The sequence below is a fragment of the Culex pipiens genome, chromosome 3 (genome assembly GCF_016801865.2).
Source record: "Culex pipiens pallens isolate TS chromosome 3, TS_CPP_V2, whole genome shotgun sequence".
NCBI lineage: Eukaryota > Metazoa > Arthropoda > Insecta > Diptera > Culicidae > Culex > Culex pipiens.
Window position 1 is genome coordinate 144,434,175 of NC_068939.1, and position 23,648 is coordinate 144,457,822.

Sequence of the window (23,648 nt, forward strand, 5' to 3'; positions counted from 1 at the left end):
GTGTAACGAATATTGCGGTGTAACAATATTACGGTGTGACCAAACTACGGTGTAACGAATGTTACGGTGTAATGAATGTTATATTGGTGGCACACTTGTGACCACCGCCATACAAAACTCCATCAAAATTTTGGTGGCACACTTGTGACAACCGCCTTACAAATCGCCATCAAAATATTGGTGGCACACTTGTGACAACCGCCATACAAAACTCCATCAAAATTTTGGTGGCACACTTGTGACAACCGCCATACAAATCGCCATCAAAATATTGGTGGCACACTTGTGACAACCGCCATACAAAACTCCATCAAAATATTGGTGGCACACTTGTGACAACCGCCATACAAAACTCCATCAAAATTTTGGTGGCACACTTGTGACAACCGCCATACAAATCGCCATCAAAATATTGGTGGCACACTTGTGACAACCGCCATACAAAACTCCATCAAAATATTGATGGCACACTTGTGACAACCGCCATACAAAACTCCATCAAAATATTGGTGGCACACTTGTGACAACCGCCTTACAAATCGCCATCAAAATATTGGTGGCACACTTGTGACAACCGCCATACAAATCGCCATCAAAATATTGGTGGCACACTTGTGACAACCGCCATACAAAACTCCATCAAAATATTGATGGTTCACTTGTGACAACCGCCATACAAAACTCCATCAAAATTTTGGTGGCACACTTATGACAACCGCAGTACAAATCGCCATCAAAATATTGGTGGCACACTTGTGACAACCGCCATACAAAACTCCATCAAAATATTGATGGCACACTTGTGACAACCGCCATACAAAACTCCATCAAAATATTGGTGGCACACTTGTGACAACCGCCATACAAATCGCCATCAAAATATTGGTGGCACAATTGTGACAACCGCATACAAATCTCCATCAAAATATTGGTGGCACACTTGTGACAACCGCCATACAAATCGCCATCAAAATATTGGCGGCACACTTGTGACAACCGCCATACAAAACTCCATCAAAATATTGATGGCACACTTGTGACAACCGCCATACAAAACTCCATCAAAATTTTGGTGGCACACTTGTGACAACCGCCATACAAATCGCCATCAAAATATTGGTGGCACACTTGTGACAACCGCCATACAAAACTCCATCAAAATATTGATGGCACACTTGTGACAACCGCCATACAAAACTCCATCAAAATATTGGTGGCACACTTGTGACAACCGCCTTACAAATCGCCATCAAAATATTGGTGGCACACTTGTGACAACCGCCATACAAATCGCCATCAAAATATTGGTGGCACAATTGTGACAACCGCATACAAATCTCCATCAAAATATTGGTGGCACACTTGTGACAACCGCCATACAAATCGCCATCAAAATATTGGTGGCACACTTGTGACAACCGCCATACAAATCGCCATCAAAATATTGGTGGCACACTTGTGACAACCGCCATACAAATCTCCATCAAAATATTGGTGGCACACTTGTGACAACCGCCATACAAAACTCCATCAAAATATTGGTGGCACACTTGTGACAACCGCCTTACAAATCGCCATCAAAATATTGGTGGCACACTTGTGACAACCGCCATACAAAACTCCATCAAAATATTGGTGGCACACTTGTGACAACCGCCATACAAATCGCCATCAAAATATTGGTGGCACACTTGTGACAACCGCCATACAAATCGCCATCAACATTCAACGAGCCCTTTAATTAATTCTTAGGAACACACTTGTGACACGTAGTACATTTTCAATTCGAAAATTTTGTGCTATCTTGTTACACGTTGATCTGCCATAAATCATAAAAGGTTTGTGTCTAGAATGAAATAATTTTCCATCCGGGGTTATTGTCTTTGCTTTTCGGATATGCGGGAAAACCTTTGATTATCAGGGGTTTTCTCGATTTTTCCAACTTTCTTTTGATTGTATTTGTTGAAAGCGTGTTGAATGTTTTGATTTTTTGTATTTTCCAATAATTTTTGTATGAATTTAGTTGATTAAAATGACTTTTAGTGCCATTTTACCAGCAGTCACAAAAATAGCCGGAAAATCCAAGAAAATCGGGAAAATTTTATCTTTTTATTCCAAATAATAATAATTTAAATAGTTTCTGATCAATGACAACATTGGATTTAAAAATAATATTGTTTAAGTTCATAAAAACATCAATTTTATGTTAACTTAGTTTGTATGGGAATTTTGGGCACACTTGTGACACGTAGTACATTTTTTACTTTCAGGGCACACTTGTGACACGTGCTTTTCTGATTTTTGTATACTTTCTGTACTATATCTTTTAGTAGGTGTTACTAAATGAGTTCATACTTGGAGCGTTTGTTGAGTGATAGTGTACGGACCGATCGCTTCATTCAGAATGATTCTATCAGTAACTGATGTGAAAATATTCAACTTTAAACTTTAAAAATCGATTTACTCGAAAAGTACTAAATGGCGTTTGTCACAAGATAGCACAGAAGTGACGAAATCTTTTATTTTCCATACAGCTTTGCCCATGGCATGCTGATGGAATAATTCAAATTCGGAGCCACAATTGTTTTTTTATTTTTGTCAGAATATAATTAAGTCTAGCAATGAAATCAGTTAAGGTTTCATTTTGCTTGATTGATGATGCATTCATTTCGTCTAATAATTCCAACATCAATTTTAAACTTGGTTTAAATCTATCTTGCAATAAAGATTTAAGTTGGTCCCAAGTATCAAATTTTTCGTTTTTTAATTCATATTGTACATTTTCCGAAAGTTTACAGTATTTAATCACTGTAAGAAAATGTTTCTCATTTACATTTTTTGTTTTATAGATTTCGTGAAAAAGATCCACAATTTCTATAAAGGATTTTAATTTTTGCACCGAACCGTCAAATAGTTCGATGTGTTTAAATTTCAACCAATTTTCCATGTTCGTTAAAGTTTTTTTTTAATTTTTTATTATACGTTACCAATCGTGTCCGTGTTTACTGCAGGGTTCCTGGCCGTTGATCCTTATGAAAATCACTACACTTCAGCTACATTTTTTTACTTCTAACACCAAATTGTTAAATATTTATTATCGCGAACTTTCTTTTAATTAAAACAAAGTACACATTTGTCGGTTGTACTTCAACTCTGCTCGTCCAAGGACGAGCTCATCTTTATTAAGTATTTTCATATAGGTAGATCAACTACCTCCTAGTATTATAATTTTCTACCTATCGACTTTACTTCGACACTTATTGTGATCCTTACATTTACCTGTAGACGTACATAAGTTTTATTGTCTTATATCGCCAAACAGAGATGATAAATATAGAAAAAGGGCGTGTTGTGGTTCAGGCCACAACACTTTGACACCAAATTTCTATTTCTTCACGGTAGCGAGCTACAAATCACATAAAAACGTGTCTTAGTAAAAAACCAGAAAAATGAAAGGGGTCGTACCGCCCCACCGTCACGAGATATCGAAAAATGTACCTCGGATTCGTGATCAGGGACCAAAATTACCCCTTAAAACAAAGTTTCATGAAAATCTTTTTCCGATTACGTGTGAGGTGGTGGAGAATTACCCTAAATGCAATTTCATATTTTTCAAAGCATTAAAAAAATTAATCCCAATATTGTCCCACGGTGTTTTTTCCCAGTAATTTAGGATAAAAAAAGCGACAGGCTATTTTACGACAACTTGAGAGCTGAATCGTCAGATTTTGTTGGGGGTCTATTGCAATTTTCTCATCATTATATATTAAAAGACTCTAAACAGCATTGATGCCCATATATGAACACCACCTAAAAGTTTACAGTACCCTTGTTTTCATTGAAATTCCAAAAGTGAATGATTTTTTAACAAAATAAAAAAAAACTTGATTAAAGTATGACCCGAATATAAATTTGAGCATTTCAATTTGCTTAGCATGGAAAAATTTACCAAAATATAATAAATAGCATACGAAATTTTGGAAAAAAATGAAATCTTCTTGCCCGGTTAAACTTAAGCATTTATCGACTTCATCGATTTAATCAGAATGTAAAAAAGAATTCGCAGTAAATTTTCTCCAAAGATCAGCACTTGTTCAATGTTGACAGAAACAAACGCAATTTCGTTGAACTAAGAGCAATTTTCTCCAAAATCCTAGATTTAATTTTGAATGATATTTAGGTTTGAGTAGAAAGAGCCCGCCAAGACTTATGGTTTTCAAACGCATTTTCTCGTTTTTAGTTTTTTTTTTTTAATAATTATTACAAGTCCATTAAAAAATCTTAAAAATCACACAATTCTATAAAACAGCCTTTTTATCAAAATTTTGAAAAAGAGCGAAAAAGCCGTTCAAAAGAGCAGCTATTTTTAATGAGCGAACGAAAATGAGCGGCTCCTAAAAAAGAGCGGTTTTGCCAACCTCTACATTATACATTGTTGTAATTTATAGAATAGACGAACTATTCAAAGACAAATATTTTGTTTGAAATGATGTTCAAAAATAGGAAACAAATTAAAATGTTTCAAAAATAATTGATAACTTTTCCACCTAAACGATGCCGATCGACACTCGTTAGGCTCGCTCACGCAGCCAAAACGAAAAATTACGAAATAATGCAAATTATGCTCCAGGAACACATACGGCACGCGTACTGGCAGATACGGCAATCAGCCATGCAAAACAGAAAAAAAGCACAGAAATACTGCGCAGCCCATGATGCCTTGGGTGGATGCAATTACCATTCGCGATTAGTTGAATCCATCATGCGGTGGTGGTGATGACGACCACCGCCACTTGCTGGGACAGCTCTGAGTGCTTCCTGCGCTAAACGGTTTATATATGGAAGTTTTGAGAAAGTTTCGTTAACTTAAAACTAAGATTTACTGAATTTATTTCCATATTTTAGGCGTTTTATCTTTTATTTTAAAGTTTTCAAGTGAATATTGATGCATCCTTTTGAAAACATTCGCCATACACACTTACAAGATGAAAAGTTCGTCTACCCAAGGGTTTAACGCCAATTTGGTCAGAAAACTGGACGAAACGAGAGCGAAAGTTGTTTCAAGCTAGCTGTCTCTATCGGAGTACGCGGAGTGTGCTGCTCCGGAAAAACAGGTGAACCAGAAGCATAAACCTGGCTGGACGAACATGGTCATGTGTGCCATATTTATGTCCGCGGTTTTCCACGATCTGACCGCGATCCAGTGCGCGGTGATGACAGGGAGTTGTGGCGATGAGATAACAGCTGTAAATGAGGACAGCATGTCGAGAGCTTTCCATGTAGGTACATAGAGGTAATTGTGCCTATTTTAAATCTAAACAAAATACTGTCCCTTAATAAAATCGTTTTTCATTTCTTGGCTTTTCGTCATGTCTGTTTTTATTCGATTTTTAAAACCTTCTGAAGAAAATTGCATAAACTGAACTAGATCAACTATGGGTCATAGACCCAATAAAGAGGCTGTTGACCGCGTCATTCACTTCAAGTTACGAGTATTTCCGCATCAACAAAACAGAGAGTCAGCCATTTCTCCAAATGTTATTTACCAAATAAGTCACTTAATTGAACAAAAAAAAATCAATACAATTGTAAACATTAAACAAAAACCTTACTAAACATTATTACTAAAATGACCAAATTCTAAAAAAGAACTAATAATAAGTCGAACTGTAGAAATGGTCCCAACGATTACACCAGATCACTACCATAAACAACTCAACATGATTCGTGACTCGCGGAGTAAATTATGGCACTATATCGACTAAATGTGCTCGAGAAAACTGGAAACGTCCGCCAATGCACACCATCAGCACTAGCAATTCATGGATTGCGTTTTTTTTTTTCTTGTCTACGGATTGGTACGTTTTACCCACTTTTGGACCAACACCGGAAATGTTGGCTTCTGGTGGGATTTTCCATCACGTAACATAAATCTGACGGGCGGGATCTTTATGGTTTTATTAAAAAACTAAGCAATTGGGGAAGTCGTCAGCGTTTCTGCGACGTTTGGAGGGCGCAACTATGGAAATTAAGGCGTGAGAAGTGGAAGTGGAGTTTTGGATTGACCAACGATTAGTATGGAACAATGAGTTGACCTGCGTTGGACGACACGCAAAATTAAAGCAAGGATGATATAGGTTTCAGTTTTTGAAGTGAGACCAAGAGGAGGGAGAAAATTAAGGTGTAAATGTGTATGTTTTTGAAGATATGCTTCCTGGTTTTGACCAAGCTAGTAATTAAATCATAAATGACGATACAAATTAAGTAATTTCAATGTAGGCCTCTGTTTCATTTAAGTCTACTGGGAAAATAAAAACAATGAATTAAAATAATGGTGATAGAAATAAAACTAAGATTTTTATCACCATCAAAACTAAGGAAGTTTCAAAGTACGAAATGGTGGTGTTTAAATCAAGAATCGTTTAAAAAAAAGAATGCCCATGACTTAAATTGAGAATATGACTTAAATCAAGAATCTTTGGGATTTTGTAATCTTTCGGAGAATTTTCAAAATGTATCAGTAGTATTTTGTTTAGTTATGTTATTAAAACATTTCAGCAAGGTTTTGAAACACCTGGGATGTTCTAGTCCATCCGAAACTTCCGGAAATTTTGTGCAACAGGCTTACCAAAGAAACAAGTCGAAACTTCAAAATTTTGACAACGGATCCTACCCAGACTACTTCAGTGAGTGTGGTAGGCTACAGTACATTGTTCTAACAACTTATTGGGATGATCTGGGTCATCTAAGGACTCCCTGGAGTTAAGATCTGTGGGTCCACCGCCGTAACAAGCCAGAGGTCAACGGGGTTTGACTCCTGAACATATCCGCATAGCTTCAGTGAGTATGGTAGACTACTTTTCTGATGTATTGGGATGTCCTAGGTCATCCAAGGAATCCCTTGAGTTAAGATCTGTGGGTCTACCGCCGTAACAAGCCAGAGGTCGACGGTTTTTGATCCCGGAACATATCCGCATAGATTCAGTGAGTATGGTAGACTACTTTTCTGATGTGTTGGAATGTCCTGGGTCATCCAAGGACTCCCTGGAGTTAAGATCTGTGGATCTACCGCCGTAACAAGCCAGAAGTCGACAGTTTTTGACCCCGGAACATATCCGCATAGCTTCAGTGAGTATGGTAGACTACTTTGCCGATATTTTGGGCTGTCTTGGGTCATCCAAGAACCCTCTGGAGCTAAGATCTGTGGGTCTACCGCCGTAACAAGCCAGAGGTCGATCTTAACTCCAGAGGGTTCTTGGATGACCCAGATCATCCCTATAAGTTGTTAAAACAATGTACTGTAGCCTACCACACTCACTGAAGTAGTCTGGGTAGGATCCGTTGTCAATATTTTGAAGTTTCGACTTGTTTCTTTGGTAAGCCTGTTGCACAAAATTTCCGGAAGTTTCGGATGGACTAGAACATCCCAGGTGTTCCAAAACCATGCTAAAATGTTTTAATAACATAACTAAACAAAATACAACTGATACATTTTGAAAATTCTCCGAAAGATTACGAAATCCCAAAGATTCTTAATTTAAGTCATATTCTCAATTTAAGTCATAGACATTCTCATTTTAAGTCATGACTTAAAAAAAGTTGCGTAAATCGAGAATCGTTTAAAAAAAGGTGACTTAAAAAAAGAATATGGTGTATCTCAAATACCCATATAAACCAATATATCAGTAATAATTTATAATAATTATGCAAAGATTACCCTTTTTATGAAAAATGCAAATATTTCGGAGAAAATTGTCTCATCAGTTCAAAAAATGCATAATTTTATAATGTATATGACTTTCCACCAAAAAGACCATGTCCCCATGCAAAACTTGCATCTATGTTTCTATGGAGGTTACAATACTATGGTAAATGAGTTCACACTTTTAAAAAATCTGAAGAAAATAATTTTGAGGTCAGCAACCGTATTTTATTTAATCAGAACTGAGCGCTTTTTTAACTAAGTTTTTCTCTTTATAAAGCCACTCTTCAAATAAATTTATTTTTTTAAATGTATGCATGGATGGCAGGTCATCCACAACATCATATATTTTTGGCAAGCAATTCCAATATTTTATTTAATAACGATTGATTTAACAGTCTAACATGATTTTAACTTCGTTATCAGAATATGTGATCATTGAAAAACTTATTTATTCAAAGTTTTCCTATTTTTTTTGCTACGCACTTTTGAAATATTGGTGCTTGAATTTCAACAATTGTCTTCCAATTGTTTTTTAATTGCACCTTTTGTTCATTGATCCACTTAACAATCCTTATGTTTATTCTTGCTTAAATAAAAAAAATAACTTTTCATTTGCTTTTATAAAAGTTTTTTTGTGCTTGGCGACGTTCTGATAAGTTGACCTTTCGCAACTCAAATGAGTTTCATAATGAACTTTATAGCACTCCTTTTTTTGGACGATGAAAAGCAAGCCTGTTTTCACTTCAGAAGGACAGGAAAAGTAAGTAGTGTTTTCAATGAACACGAAAAATTAAAAATCAATAAATCGCACATCATAACATTTCATGAACTATGTTGAAGAAACTTAATACAAAGTATTTTCACAGACAAGTAGAAGGAAATCTTTTTTTAATCAGCACAACATGTAATCAATTTTCAATGCTTGAGCATTGAAGTAATTGTTGGTGATTCTAAAAGAGTATCCAACGTTTCACGTCTGTGTCTGTATTTGTCTGTGGTATTTCTTCGCACTTTAAGCGCCACTCAGTTGCAGTGAGTCCACTCGACCCGGCCGAGCCATCCACCGTTTAATTGCGGCATTCCGTGGGAAATTGGCCGCATACTCGGTGAACCACCACACTCGCGTTCGCGCCTCGACGCCTCTGTAGAAAAGCTCAGGTTCATGGTTAAACGAGAGTGAATGAAGCGCAGCGAAGCTTACTACAGTTAATCACTCAGCCTGGTGAGTGCCTGCTTAACAAACGACCAGTCGGCGAGAAATATATTATTAGCGAGTTTATGCATTTTGATACATAATTTAGTAAGTTTTTCGGTAAGTTTGGGTATCATCAATTCCATTAAGTTTTGAGATTTAAAAATGTTGCCGCATGCTTATATTTGTAAAACTATAAGCTGTGAAAGACACTGAACAACCCTTCTGGAGGTGCACATTTCCCGAAGAGACTTGCAAGCCACAAACAAGCGACGAACCCGTCAACAGCAACGTCCACTTCTGACTCACTTGTAGTGGCTTGAGCTTTTCGAGGGCACTTTTATTTCCCTGTTTTGCTGATTATGAGCATCGTTTCCACGTGTACGAGTGTACGTGTCTTGTACTGCTCGATGGAAAGTGATAGTTCATTTTCAGTTCAGTTTTCATCGTGATTATCGTTTGTTTTGATGAAATAAGTGCGCGACCAATTTTCTCTGCGACAGCCAAGGGTTGATCATACAGCACACGCGGATCTCGGTTGGATCGGCGAAGGAAAGGTTAGTTGATTGGATTGCTGGCGTTGAAGTAGTTTGAACTTTGTTGATCTCAATTTTAAGTGTATCGGCGGTACCAGTATGGTTACGCAATTCTTTCACCTCCTGTTTGGAGTGATATTCCGTCAACGACTGTGTATTTATTCTATTGTAAACATATGTTTTATACGATTGTTGTGTTTCGGTGATAAATTATGAAGAGAAATTAAATTATAGCACCTGAGCAACTCTCTACAAAATCGGCCGATTTCAACCATTTTATTTTTTGTATTTTTTTTATTTGGCTCAAACTTTGTGGGGGCCTTCCCTATGACTAAAAACGCTATTTTGTGTCATTGGTTCACTCATACAAGTCTCCATACAATGTTGGCAGCTGTTCAAACAAAAATGGTACGTACATATTCAAACAGCTGTAACTTTTGAGTGAATTTTCTGATCAATTTGGTGTCTTGGGCAAAGTTGTAGGTATTGTTGAGGACTATTGAGAAAAAAAATAGGTACACGGAAAAAAAATTTGCTGATTTTTTAATCAACATTTTTTTCACAAAAACTCAATTTCCCAAAATACGTATTTTTTTATTTTCGAGATTTTTTGATATGTTTTAGGGGACAAAAACCCGCAACTTTTGAGTCATATAGAAACATGGTCAAAAAATCTGCCACCGATTTTTTGATTTTTTGAAAAAAATAGCGAAATTTCATGCAAAAACAAATTTGACCTCAATTTTTTAATGTAAAATTGAATTTCCAATCGAAAAGTACTTTACAGATTTTTTGATAAAGGGCTCTGTTTTCAAGATATAGCCACCGAAAGTTTGATTTTAACGAAATATTTGCAGTTTTTCGATTTTTTTTTAAAGTTCAGAAAATTTGCTATGAAATTGTCTAAGAGACATTGAAGAATGGACCTATGGTTGCTGAGATCCAGCCGCTTTAAGAAAAAGAAACAGCAACAAATTGTCCGATTTTCAATATTAAAACATTAAACAATCGTGAAATTTTCCGATCTTTGCATTGGAAAATTTTATGCTGAAAGTTTGCCAATGTTTTAAAAAACGTTATTTTTTCTGAGGTCAACTTTGGCTGTGTTTTTCGATAAAATTTGCTGTATGTTTTGTACAAATAAGTATGCAGTAATTTTTGTAGTGTACCTCTACGCATTTGTTTACAACTTAAATTGGTATCGTTCTATAGTAGAAAATGTGAAAAACAAGCAAAAAATTGAAAAAGTGACTGTAAAAACATGAAAAAACTAGATAGGCAAAAGGTAATGATAGGAGGTGGTAGAGTAAGCCAAATACTATCAGAAACAAACATAAACTAAACAAGATAAATGCAAATAAAAATATATTAAAAAAAACAAGAAAAATAGGAAAAAAAACAAGAGACCTCATAGACACGGGAAAAATTAAAAAAAATCGAAAAAAAAATTGTGGCCGGTAGAGGGTCAAAGAGTTTGATTTGGCTTTTTGCTACAGAAATACTGCACCAATGCTTTAATAACAGAAAACAAAATAACACTAATTTTTCTTTTATGTATTTATTTATGTTTTATTTCTTTCTTCGTACATTAAATCAACAAGTACAATTCGATCAATTAAATAATATACACTCGGAGCAATCGCCCGGTAAACCTATCGCTAGAATTACTTCATGCATAATTCTGTAAGATTAGTTCACTTTATCGTTGCGCAAGAATCGCGCCTTTTTTGTTCGTTCGATTAATTCCGCATTCACAGTGCACGATATAAAGAAAATGGCATTATATATTACGACCCTATCCGGATGGCGTTTGTTCAGTGTTCAGTGCATCACATTTCGACAAGGATCTCTTAAACCTAGGGTAAGCCTTAGAAGGGAACAATAACTTATCGGCCAAAAAATTAAGATTAAATGCTTGCGTTGGGAGAGGGGAAGAACGTGCGTCATCACCGTGGGATTCAGTCACCTAGTTTCGGAGTCTTCGAACAACAACAGCAAAATATATTAAAGTCTTTGGATGATTTTCCGCAGTAGGGCTTGATCGACGGCAGGACAGCGTCCCATCGTCTAGGGCTGCCACGGGTGGTGGTGAGGCTTGGCCGTAGAGCCGGACGGGGCCGACGCGTGGTAATCGTACGCGGATTCGTTGGACTCTTCCGAGCTGTGCGGTGGTTGCAGATGTTGGTAGTGCTTGACGTTGTCATCGTTCGAGGTCACCGGAATGTAGTTGTGGTTGGGAGATGCTACTGGAAGGTACGTGTTGGCTGGTTTAGGGGGTGGTAGATATCCGTTGTTGGTTTTGACTGGAACTGGTGGCAGGTAGGACTTGGAGGGCTGGTCAAAGGTTATTTTGTTCTGGGGTTTGGCCGGTGGAAGGTACTGCAGAGTAGGGGCAAGGTATGCATTGTGAGCGGATGATGAAGTGGGGGTTTGGGTTTGGGTATAATCGGAGATGTCGTTGGAAGATCCAAGGTAGGTTGAAGGTTTGAACGGTTTCTGGGCATGGATCGAGGTGTGCAACGGGGATACAACCTGGGCCGGAGTGTGGACGTTTATTGGCTTGATGGCCGAGATGTACTTGTTTCCGGAGTAGATGTCCGGAACGGGTGCATTGACCGATGATGCGTAGTGCCTAACTCCCTTGACTCCAGTGGGATACGTTGGTTCTGATGGTTGTTGAGGAATACCATAACTCGGTGGAAGGTAGGGTGTTGCCAACGGAGCTCCATAGGATGGAGAGATCTCATGAACTTTGTACATTGTTGGCTTATAGTGGGCAAACGCGTCATAGTTGTACGGTGTATCCCAGCCATGACCCGTGGGGACGGCCTTGATCGAAATCGCTGGACTCGGTGAGTGCAGCGCCTTGATCAGCTCGGCAAGTTCCTTCGAGCCAATGCTATATTTTACCGAACTGTCCGCGAGCGAATTGAACCCATGCTGGCTGACCGGAGCAAAATATGAACTCTGCGGAGCGGCAGCAAACTTGTACGACGGCATGCCAAAGTATTTGTGGCCCGAGTACTGTGGCAAGTTGAACGAGGGCTGCGCAATGCCATAACTGTATCCGGGATGACTTGGTGGGATGTAATCCATGTGACCGTATCCGACCGGAGCTTCACGTTTTCCATGGGGAGTTTTGGCTGGTGCTTTTGGTGAAGCAGTCACGGGTGTGGCCTTGGTAGGTTTCGGCTTTTGTGGCTCCTTAGCGGCCAACACGGCTGCCGATAGCAGCACGATGGCTGCCAGTCTGAAATGCTGTGAAATAGAAAATGAAAAGTTCAACTTAATTTCAAATTTTATGCATTAATTTTTTTTTCCTAATTTCACATTATTTATTTAAAAATATTAACATAAAATTTTAATTAAAATACTTAGTCTGATGCAAATATTTTTCCAAGTTTCTGTCACCCTTTCCAAAATCGGATCGAAAAAATCAGGTGGATTTTTTTTTTTTGTTCAGGGAGCTTAAAATGTCAAAGGAAATTCAAGTGCAATTAAGTGGAACTGAATCATTTTTAGCTTGACAGCACCGTAAATTTTTTTTTTATTGCTAATTTTGTTTCGTCAAATTTTACATTTTTGCCAACTAATGATTACAAATCTGTAATCGGGTTGTAAAATGCATTTTCCAACATTGTTTTCATTGAAATGTTGAAATTCTGGCTAGTAATTTCAATTGTTGTTTCTCCATCCCCCAACTAGAGTCGAGGGACAAACACATTTTTTTAATATCAGCATCAGCTTTATCGGTAGATAAAAAAATATTTATTTTTTGTACGTCACAAGTTTTTCTTGTTTTGCAGGTCAATTTTTAAGGATTTTGCAAATTCTAATTCTGTTTAAAGAGTTGTGAGAAGATCACGTTCCTAGACCTAATCCTTTCATTTTGCAGCTATCTAAACTTGAGTTTTGGCCAAAAATTACATTTCGAAAAAAAAATCCTTTTAATATATTTTTTGAAATTACTACAAAAGTACCTAAATGTTTAAAAATCATTTAAGCATGCCAATACGATTCCCTCAAACGAGTTACACTATTGGATGACTTGTTTTCACCCATTCTTTGTGTTCGAGCATGATTTTAGTTTCGTTTGACCCAATGTCACCCCCTCTACGGGGTGAATTTAGGTCAAAAAGTCGTTTGGCATTTAAGGTAGAGTTCAACAAATTCCATTATATGTTGAGAAAATGTTGATAACCTACTATTTAAGAACAATCTTACGTAGAAAGATTTTCGATATTAATTTCTTGTTGTTTTTTAGACGTAACCACTGACGATATCTAATAATTGCTTCATTCCATTGAAAATTTATCTCGTGTTTGCTCATAAAGTTATGAACAACTTCATAATTTGATGAGCTACAGCCTATTTTAGTTCGCAATTGAGTCAATAAGCCTTTTCAGCACTCGGGATTTTTTGGCAAGTTTTCACAGTTCACAAGTTCCATTAAATTTAACACTTTATTAAACTATTTTTTCGTTCGCAGAATGTTTCATTCCACCTGAATCACGTATATTTTTGTTCATTAAGGAGGAGTCTCTTTTATTGCGTTAAATAAAACTTAATTTGTTCGTGCATCTTCTTTGGATGACATTTTTCATGTTAACTAACCATCATCCCAAACGTCACCAGATTTATTCTTCTTGAAGTTCACTGAAACACTGCAACTCTGCACAACAGCAATACGTCTCTTCACGCCAGCATCCAACGGTCCACCCAAATCTCCTTCAACTTTGGCCGCAAATCTTCGAATGTCCTTCCAGTCAGGGTCCCCAAACCAAATCTGCTCCAACAACACCGATCGGTACCACCCCAAAAACTACAAAAAACGGATAGAAAATTCAAAACGAAACAGTTCACGCCGGCAGTGCCGTTTTCCGCGCGCGGTCGACAATAATGAAATGCGACCGAGCTGCCAAAAATCACTTGTTTATATACAACGACCCAGTTCGCGATCGGCGCCGCCACGGCTTCAAAAGCCAATTCCGATGTCCGATGGCGTTTCGTTGCTTGCTTTCTGCAGCTGAGGCGTCGCGGCGTCCGTCCACGTAGTTGATGGTGGGCATTCTTTGCGAATCACCCGCCCAAGATCACCCTCGCTTGGACGCCTATTTTGAGGGGAGGTTGGGTTTATTAGGGATAAATTTATATTTTTTCAATGCTCAAGTTGGCAAGTTGGTCGATACCAATGCACAGTAGGGTGCCCATAATAAGGGACTTTTTCAAAACGTCGCCCACAACCTTAATATTGTTTCTTGAGCTATTTTAGGAATCTGAGCCAATATGGAAAAAAATCGGCCAACGTTTACCCATTGACACTCGACGATGAAGTTTGTTTGGGAAAAATGGAAAATGTATGAAAACCCCAATTTGTTAGCGTTTCTGCTGCAGCGTGCGATACTTCCATCCACAGATTCCCAAAAGTGTGATTCTTATCGGAAATTTAATGTTCTACAACTTTGTCAAACAGCCAAATTTGATCCTGCTATTCTAAACTTGAACACAGTCAAATTAGAAGGTTAAAAGCCTTGATCACACACAAACGCTGTCTCATAAGGGCCTTTCACTGACTTAGTTTCCGTCCTTCTAAGACACTTATCGCCTATCCACCTATAATTTTCATAAGTTTCTTCTTATTAATGAGTAGTTTTCCGTCCCCGCCCAAACCGTAAAACCGAATATTAAACGATCCTGAAAAATTAATAACGATTTAAAAAAGTCATATTTGTATGTAAATCCTTTTTTTCAACTTCAGGCTCGGGTTGTTAATATTGATGAGTAACCAAATAAACAATAAATGCGTATTCCGCTTGCGAAGCAAAACATCATTTTTTCTGGGCACCCTAATGCACAGTGGTCCAGATCGCAAAATTAAGTTGAAATTGATTTTTCTGAAAAAAAATGAGCGTTTTGAAGCTTTGGTGTCTTCAAAAGAGTTGTTGTAATTGGGAAGGGGCAACTTTTGGCTTTGTTAAAAATTAGAATGGTTTAGATTTTAGATTTAATGAAATTAAAAAACTGTTAAACTATATGTTTTCCCATGTAATTTTGCCCGCTGAATCAGAATCTGCCCTAAGAATTGAGCTAAAGTGTTATAATATCAATTTTTGTTCGCGTATTTCGTTTTCTTAAGGGTTAATATAATGATTTTACTAGGAGCTAAAATATGGCCTGCGCATTTTCGAGATACTTTGTACGAGCTTTGTGCGAAGTTCTTTGCCATATTGGTCGTGTGTAACATAACCACCTGCAACTTTTTATGAAACTTTGTAGGGTTACTTTTAAAAGTGTATCAATGTCAAACAAAGCTGTAGAGCAGAGAAAAAATTAAGGTTTAAACATATCGATGCCTCTGTACTCTCTTATGCTAACTAGACCAAACCAGCAAGCTTAGAACAAGAGAGCACAGAGGCATCGATATGGGTCTGCAATAGGGCGACAATAACAAAAATCTACAACTCGGATCTTTTTGCACTCTTCGGCAAAGTTGTAGAGAATTGAATTTTCTAGAAGAATCTCACACATGTAAAATTTAAGGCAAGACCTGCGCCATCTGCAGAAAAAATCTGAAACGATATTTTCCCCATACATTTTGGCACAGATCCTTATTTTTACCTAAATTACCGAGGTACGGAGTATCTCTTTAAATTTCCCAAAATTTTATTTTTTTCTTGTCGCTTGCAGACTAGTGCTATTCTTGAGCTTTTTAAGAAAAAGTTTATGAAAAAGTGGTGATTTTGACCAGTTTTTTAAAGTGTTCACCCCATAAACTAAATCGTGTGCTTTTGAAATTACTGCTTAAATGTGTGTATTTTTCTAAAATAAAGAAGCAATATTTTTATTTTCAGAATAAATCTAAACAATGTTTCCAAATACCCCAGCTTTCCTTTTTTTCTCCCTTCGTCTTTCTTTTGTGAATGGAATCTGTCTTTTGGGCTACAAATCAGAGTACGCTGCTCAACTTTATTAGCGTTAGGGGGATGAAATAGTGATGTCCACATTTTATACATGATCATAAAAGGGTAAAAAACTTTTTTTTTGCAATTACGTTTAAAAAACACTTACTTTCCCTGCATTTTGTAGTAAAAAAAATTCTATTTATCAATACGATAAATAACACTCCTGAAAAGTACATTATAGTGCACTTTTGAGTGCTGAAAAATTCAGCACTTTTAGTATAGAATAAATTGCCTTTCAATTTATTTATAAAAGAAAATCGATACAAAACATCCCAACTACACCCAGTTAACAAGCTCGGTGTTTTATGGCTTTTCAGTGCCCAACAATTGAATGGTAAAAGGTAAAAAGCAATCACCTCCTCCGGACAGGCCGTCACTTTCCAGTTTGCTACTGCGCCTGCTCTGATTGCCAGCAGGCGACGGTGCACCAGAACAGGTGGTGCAAAAGTGCATCGATAAGGTTAATTTCATTAATAGGCATGATTGAATGGCCGGGATGAGAGGTGGCTGCCGCACGGAGATAGAGATGAATCTCGGACGGCTGGCTAATTGACCACATCGAAAGGCGTTACGTAACTAGCCAGTCCGCCGTCAAACCAACGACTTGAACGGAGTTTGCTTTTATGGAGGGCTCAAGAATAAATTACCCGCGGAACGAAATTGGGATGGTGCAATTGCTTTTCACTTTTTGCTAAGAAGAGAGAAGGCAATCGATTTCGGATGATTGTTGAATCAAACTTTTTATTTTCTATCACTTAAAGCTACTCTCATTGCGAAATTTTTAGTAACTTTTCCATAAGTATCGTTAAAGTTTATATCACCCAAGTTTTCATTTGCTATTGTTTTGCTTGATGCCTCACCACATTTCTGTTTATTGGATCACCTCCAAGGGATTCAATTCCGACTTACAGCTTTTGAAGTTTTTTAAAACGATTTTTGAGTAACGGAATCAGTCCTCTGAGATTGTATCACATAATCAAAAAGGGATTTCGATTTCACTTCAATTCAAACTTTTTAAAACGAAAACAAAAGATAAATTTGAAAAAGAACTCTATAACATGTAAAGATAGAAAGAAGGTAAGAATCAATGCCATAGCAAACGTGTTCCAACCACAACAATGTGATGTCACTCATCAGATGCAAGATACACAGTAGGATGTAACAAAAATGACTTTTTGGCGGGCATTCAAGGGTTTGTTCCGGTGGGCATACTAAGCCCAAATCCAAAATATGAGCTTGATTCGACGTAACAGGAGCTGGCGCTCCGCCCTTCAATTTTAAATGGGATTTAACCCGTAAAAAATTGTTTTTTCAAAAATTTCACTTTTTGAGGCGTTTTGGCCACTGAAGCGATTATTTTCAACATCATTGGCGTGTAGGCCAGATCCTTGCGCATCTTTTGGTATGTATAACATTGAAATTTGGAGCACCCTGGAGCTCGGTACCGACCTTCAAAGTTTGGCATTTTTTCGAAAAATTGACCCCAGCAAAATCAAATGGCGTCTAGGGCGTTGCGAGGCGCGACGCATATCTTTTTTGCCGGGGCCGATTTTTTGCAAAAATGCCAAACTTTGAAGGTCTGTACCGAGCTCCATGGAGCTCCAAATTTCAATGTTATACATACCAAAAGATGCGCAAGGATCTGGCCTACACGCCAATGATGTTGAAAATAAACGCATCAGTGGCCAAAACGTCTCAAAAAGTGACATTTTTGAAAAAATCTTTTTTTACGGGTTAAATCCCATTTAAAATTGAAGGGTGGAGCGCCAGCTCCTGTTACGTCCAATCAAACTCATATTTTGGATTTGGGCTTAGTATGCCCACCGGAACAAACCCTTGAATGCCCGCCAAAAAGTCATTTTTTTTACACTCTAATACACAGTTTAATCTGCTTTCATGGTCCCCATTCAAATGTTTTTATTTGTTCAATGGTGAATAAAACGATAAACAGCTTGATCCACGTTAATTAAACAAGATAAAACAGAAAACATGAAAAAAAACAAAAGTTAAAAATAGTACTCAAATCATCAATCAGTTGCAAAGTAACCGCCGACAATACAAGTCGCATTCTTAACACCAGTCCGCAGTTTGTGTGCGCGTCGCCGCTTTTTCAAAATGTGCACCGTAGACAAAAACAGTGTGGTTCTGGATTTTTGTCAACTCCAAAACCAACCAAGCCCAAAGCTTGTAAAAAAACTTCTCGCTGACCTTCAAATAAACCAAGAAAACTTGCGAGCATTGCAATTATGCAATAGAAGAAGAATAGCCGTGCTGCAGTTCGCCGATTCAGCAATGGCCTCGTCCATCATCGACAAACCTCTGGTATATCAGGGTTGCAAAATCCCGATTTACCTGGACAACAACGCTACGGAAGTTCGTGTGCTTGACCTACCTCTAGGCATAAGCAATGATGACGTAGTCAAAGTGATGAGTAAATACGGCGAAATTTTAACCATCACCAACGACCGCTGGATTAACTTCTTCCCAGGGATCCCAAATGGAGTTCGGACCCTGCGGATGTTGCTGAAACAGCCAACGCCGAAATCAATCACTGTAAACAACGCTGCTGCAGCAGTGACGATTATAGGCAAAAAATCGCTTTGCAAACTCAAAGCAAAGAACAAAAAATGTGGGGATTCGAGTAAAAAGGTGAACCAAAAAAGCAGTACACCACCGACTGAACCTGAGCCAAGCAGCAGCAGCAGCAGAAAAAGCAACAACAGTAAACCAGACCAAAATGCAATGGAAACAAGTGAAATTGCCGAAGAATCTAACGATGGATTCGAGACCGTGCTTTCTAAGCACACTCGCAAATCCCGGAAGCGCTTGCAAGCATATTTGGACGCGGATTACGACTTAAGAACAAAACGAAGAGAGATGGCTAAAGAAGAAACAACAGATGAAGAAGATGAAGATGCCATACAAGCAAAATATTATTACAATAAGTGTTATGAGTTAACGGTTAAATCCTCGAAGGAAGAGGACGAAGAAAAAAGTAAAGAACTTGATAATTTAAGATCCAAATTTGCCCGTAAATATTTGAAACTAAGACAGAAATCGTTAGAAAAAAGGCATGGTATCAATTATTAAAATATAGCCAGACAAGTGATCAAAAACTTTGTAAACTTTCCTCTTCTACTATCCACCTTGAAGAGACGATTGCACAATGGTGTAAAATCTCTATAATAAATCAAAAAAAAAAATCATCAATCGTTCAAAAAATTTACCTACACCCATGAAATGCACCCACATCAGCCACGTCAGAGGGGGGAGGGTCAAATGTTACTTTCCGAGGGCACATCTGAGAACTGTAATTAAAACAATTTTCACTGATGGATGCACTCTTTTCGCATCAGAGTTCATTCAAGAGAACTGAATAAAACCTGAAAGAAGAAGACGCATAACAGAAAACCCAAACAATGAATGAGGAAACCTACTGCCAAGAAGCCGTCATAACGTGCTCTTCGTCACAGTACCATCGTGGGTCACTCTACTCCAACGGCCGTTGCCGTACAAACTCCTTGCAGCTCCTTTTAAACTCGTTTATATTGCTCGAAAACTTTGCAGCCTCCGGAAGCTGGTTATAAAGCTTAAATCCTTTGTAGAATAGCGAGTTCTGCGTGCATGCCTTTTTCCAATTCTGCAACCTGAGATCGTCAGCTCCTCTAGTGTCATGCTCATGGATATCCCTTCCGCATACCATGGCTTCCGTCAAGTATTGTGGTGCCATCCTTTCCTTCATACGAAAAACAAAAACAAGGGTGTTGTACTCAATTCGTTGCTTCACCGACATCCACTGCAAACATTCGAGCATGCTCCGTCGTGGCGTCAATCGATCACATCTAAGGATGAGCCGCATGATCTTACTCTGTAGAACTTGCATTCTTTTGAGTTGCCGTTGTGTTGCCAAGAATAAAATTGATGAACAGTAATCGAAGTGCGGGGCGATGAGCGAGTTGTACAACAACACCTTTGTCTCTGCTGTCAAGTAGCGATTAATCCTACACAAAACTCCAAACTTTCGTGCTGCTTTCCGAATGGTGAAATCAATGTGTTCGTTGAAGTTCAGCTTTTCATCCAGCATGACCCCGAGGTATTTCATCGTCGTTACCCGCTCGACGCTTCCACCATCCATCTGCACCCGCCTCCTGCACTCGTTGGTCTGCCGTGTCGTCACCACCATGCACTTTGTCTTCGCAATGTTCAGCTGCAGCTTCTTCCACTTCAACCACTCCGAGAAACCGACCAACTCTTCATTCATGACATCGAAGCATTCATCAAAGCTGTCACCAACCACGAACAACACTGTGTCATCAGCAAACAGGTTAACCTGTGTTCGCCTCAATGCCTGTTTGATGTCATTTATGTACAGTATAAACAACAGTGGCCCTAGCACGCTACCTTGTGGTACTCCAAGATTTACTGACGTTTCTGGTGAGACCGCGCTGTTGTATTTCGTGACCTGCTTCCGGTTGTCTAGGTAGCTGATGAACCATCTCAGCACCGTACCACGAATCCCGCTTTTCTGCAGAACACCAATCAGTTTCTTCCGGTCAATGGTTTCGAAGGCCCGCTTCAAATCCACGAAGACTGAAAGAACAATGCTTCCTTCTTCAATGCACTGCTTCCACTTCAGCAACAGGAGGTTCAGCGCCGATTCACACGAATGGTGCCTCCGGAAACCAGATTGTTCTTTCAGCAGCACGCCAGTTCGATCAATGAACGACATTAACTGTTCCTTCACGATTGTCTCCATTACTTTCTCGTACAGCGGCAGCATGTTGATCGGTCTGTGGTCTTCTGGCTTCTTGGATCTTGGAACTTTTGAGATGGGAACCACTAAAGTCTTCTTCCATGCGGCTGGGAATTCACCTCGTGTCAGTGATTTGTTCACTATATCCAACAGATCTACTGCAACCACGTCCAGAGCATCCATCATGACCCGTTTTGTGACATTTCGAACTCCAGCACAATCCTTCAGTGACCGAACTGTTTCCTTCAGCTTGCTTAGCGTGATTGGCTCAAACTCACTCATCAGCTCATCCAGTTCCGCTTCTCCGCTAACAGGCGTAAATGTCGTCGGTGGAATCCCTTCGTGTATCTCCTCCACACTCCGAACAAAGAAGTTGTTCAAAAGCCTAGCCGTTTCAGCATCTCCTCGTGGCTTTCCGAACACTATCTCCGTTGCTGGCTGTCCTCCAGGCTGAATCAGTGACTTCAAACACCTCCATAGCTTTTTTGAATCTCCACCGCAACACCTGATTTCACTGTTGATTGACGAGTTCTTTGATGTGCGAATTTGGTTGACGTATTGATTTCTGCAATGTTTGTACGCATCCCAATCACTGGCCGCCTTGGTGATCTTAAACTTCCGATAGGCGTTGTCTCTCACGGTTTTCAGCATTTTAAGATGATCTCCATACCAGTCGTTTGGGTCTGCTCGTTCATCAGTGCGGACGTCGATGAGACTTCCAACCAGCCATGCCAGATATACAGATAAATCTGTATTATACAGATTTTTTGATCCCAAAAATCACAAAAATCTGTATATACAGATTTTTTAAAAATGATTTAATTTGAAAATTTCAATAATTTAGTAATTGAATTATGCTTTAATATGATTAAAAAGCTTAAATCTGTTGTGAAAAGTCTAAAAAATCTTCTATGGCTTCGAATTTGACATGATACAGATAAAATACAGATTTATTTTTAAGAAAATACAGATTTCCGAAAAAATAATCTGGCAACGTTGCTTCCAACTGCTGCCACCAAACCTGCATCAAACTCTTCTCCCGCGTCGTCGACTGAATCCGTAGGTATCGAAAGGCTTCGGTTCGAACGAAGAATTTCCTGCAGTTTCTCTTTAGAGTACCGGCTCCAACTTACCCGGGTCTTGTTGCGTTCAGCCAGGTGAATGCTGCTTGTTCCGATGGTGATTCCTACGGTTTCATGATCGGAAATTTTCAGCTTCTCCAAGACACGTGCGTTTCCACCCTCCATGTTTGAAAAAACGAGGTCTATCATCGTGCTGCTGCTCGGTCCAACACGAGTCGGTTCAGAAACCAGTTGTTTCATTCCCAATGCCTCCGTGACGTTTCTCAATTCCCGTGAATATCCTGGTTCGTTCCAACGGATGTTAAAATCGCCAGCGAAAACATTTGCCTTTTCGTCTACAAAAACACTCCGAAGCCATGTTTCCAGACTATCGATGAAACTGATGTCACTGCTGCTAGGTGAGTGGTAGATTCCTCCATAAATTCCGCTCAGTGTAGGGCTTTTGACATCAATTGCCAGGAACCAGTTGTCACCAGCAACGAAGTCAGATATCGTCTCGAAGTCCAGACGGTCATCCACGTACATTAATACACCTCCCGTGTGAGCTGATCTTGACAAACAGGCGCTTTTCTTGTAGTTCTCAATCTCATAGTCGTCAAGATCATGTTTCGTGGTCAAGTGCGTTTCTGTCAAGATCACCAGTTTCGGCTTGTCCTTCTGAATTATCACCTTAAGCTCGTCAAAATGTGTCCTTATTCCCGCTATGTTCAAGTACAGTACATCTCCAACAGGTTGTGGTTGCTATTGTGTATAATCAACTAGTTTATTCCTCCGTTCCTGCTGTTTTCTGTACACCGGACACTCACTGCTCCACACAGCATGGTTCACGTCGATGTCCGCATTTTTTTCATTCCTCAATTTCTCACAGTTTGAGCACTTTTCCTTCTCTGCCTTGCAATCCTTCAACGTTTTGGTTGAAATTTTTTTAATAAAAATAAATTTGAGAAAAATCACAGTCTAAAGTTATCAAGCTACCTCGATCGCTACATAGTACCGAAAGTGAGATGTCTATGAAAACCCAAATGAGTGAAGCATCGTTGTGTTTCTTATAGGGAAATTACAGCATACTTATTTCGGGTATGGCTTCAGCTGTGGATTTCATGGGGCAGGTTCAGCTGTGGTTGGTGATGAAGAAAATTTAGAAAAGTATTTAGTTTTGGTGAATGAAAACAAACCCCGAAAGCCAGTGACCGAGACCGTCTAGCAAAAATATTCAAATGAGCTTCAATCGTAGATCAAAATATCAACAACATTAGTGCAATAGAATGACGTAAAAGAGTCACAAAAGACATACTTTTATGTTGGAGGGTTCGAGTGAGACCCCCTTAGCTGTTGCTGGCTGAATCAATCATATAGAAAATTGTCTTGACAATACGTCATTACATTACACTTAAAAATAAAAATGATAATTTTGTCAC

General features: G+C 38.7%; 1 protein-coding gene across 1 annotated transcript; it reads right to left on the reverse strand.

Moving 5' to 3' along the window:
• Window positions 1-11,087: 11,087 nt before the first annotated feature.
• Window positions 11,088-22,395, reverse strand: LOC120415942 (uncharacterized). The gene is made up of 3 exons (XM_039577585.2): window positions 22,282-22,395; window positions 20,507-21,598; window positions 11,088-12,691 (listed from the first exon to the last, which is right to left on the reverse strand). The coding sequence occupies exons 1-3, from the start codon at window positions 22,393-22,395 to the stop codon at window positions 11,501-11,503; spliced, it is 2,397 nt and encodes a 798-aa protein (XP_039433519.1). The 3' UTR covers window positions 11,088-11,500.
• Between the last annotated feature and the right edge of the window lie 1,253 nt (window positions 22,396-23,648).

What these genes read in the sequence shown, in the direction of transcription:
- LOC120415942 (XM_039577585.2), bottom strand. Translation starts at nt 22,395, where the DNA reads ATGGAGGGTGGAAACGCACGTGTCTTGGAGAAGCTGAAAATTTCCGAT. An exon ending in CTGAACGCAACAAGACCCGG is followed by an intron (nt 21,599 to 22,281) that starts GTAAGTTGGAGC and finishes TCACTGATTCAG; the next exon opens with CCTGGAGGACAGCCAGCAAC. An exon ending in ATGGTGGAAGCGTCGAGCGG is followed by an intron (nt 12,692 to 20,506) that starts GTAACGACGATG and finishes TCTATTTCACAG; the next exon opens with CATTTCAGACTGGCAGCCAT.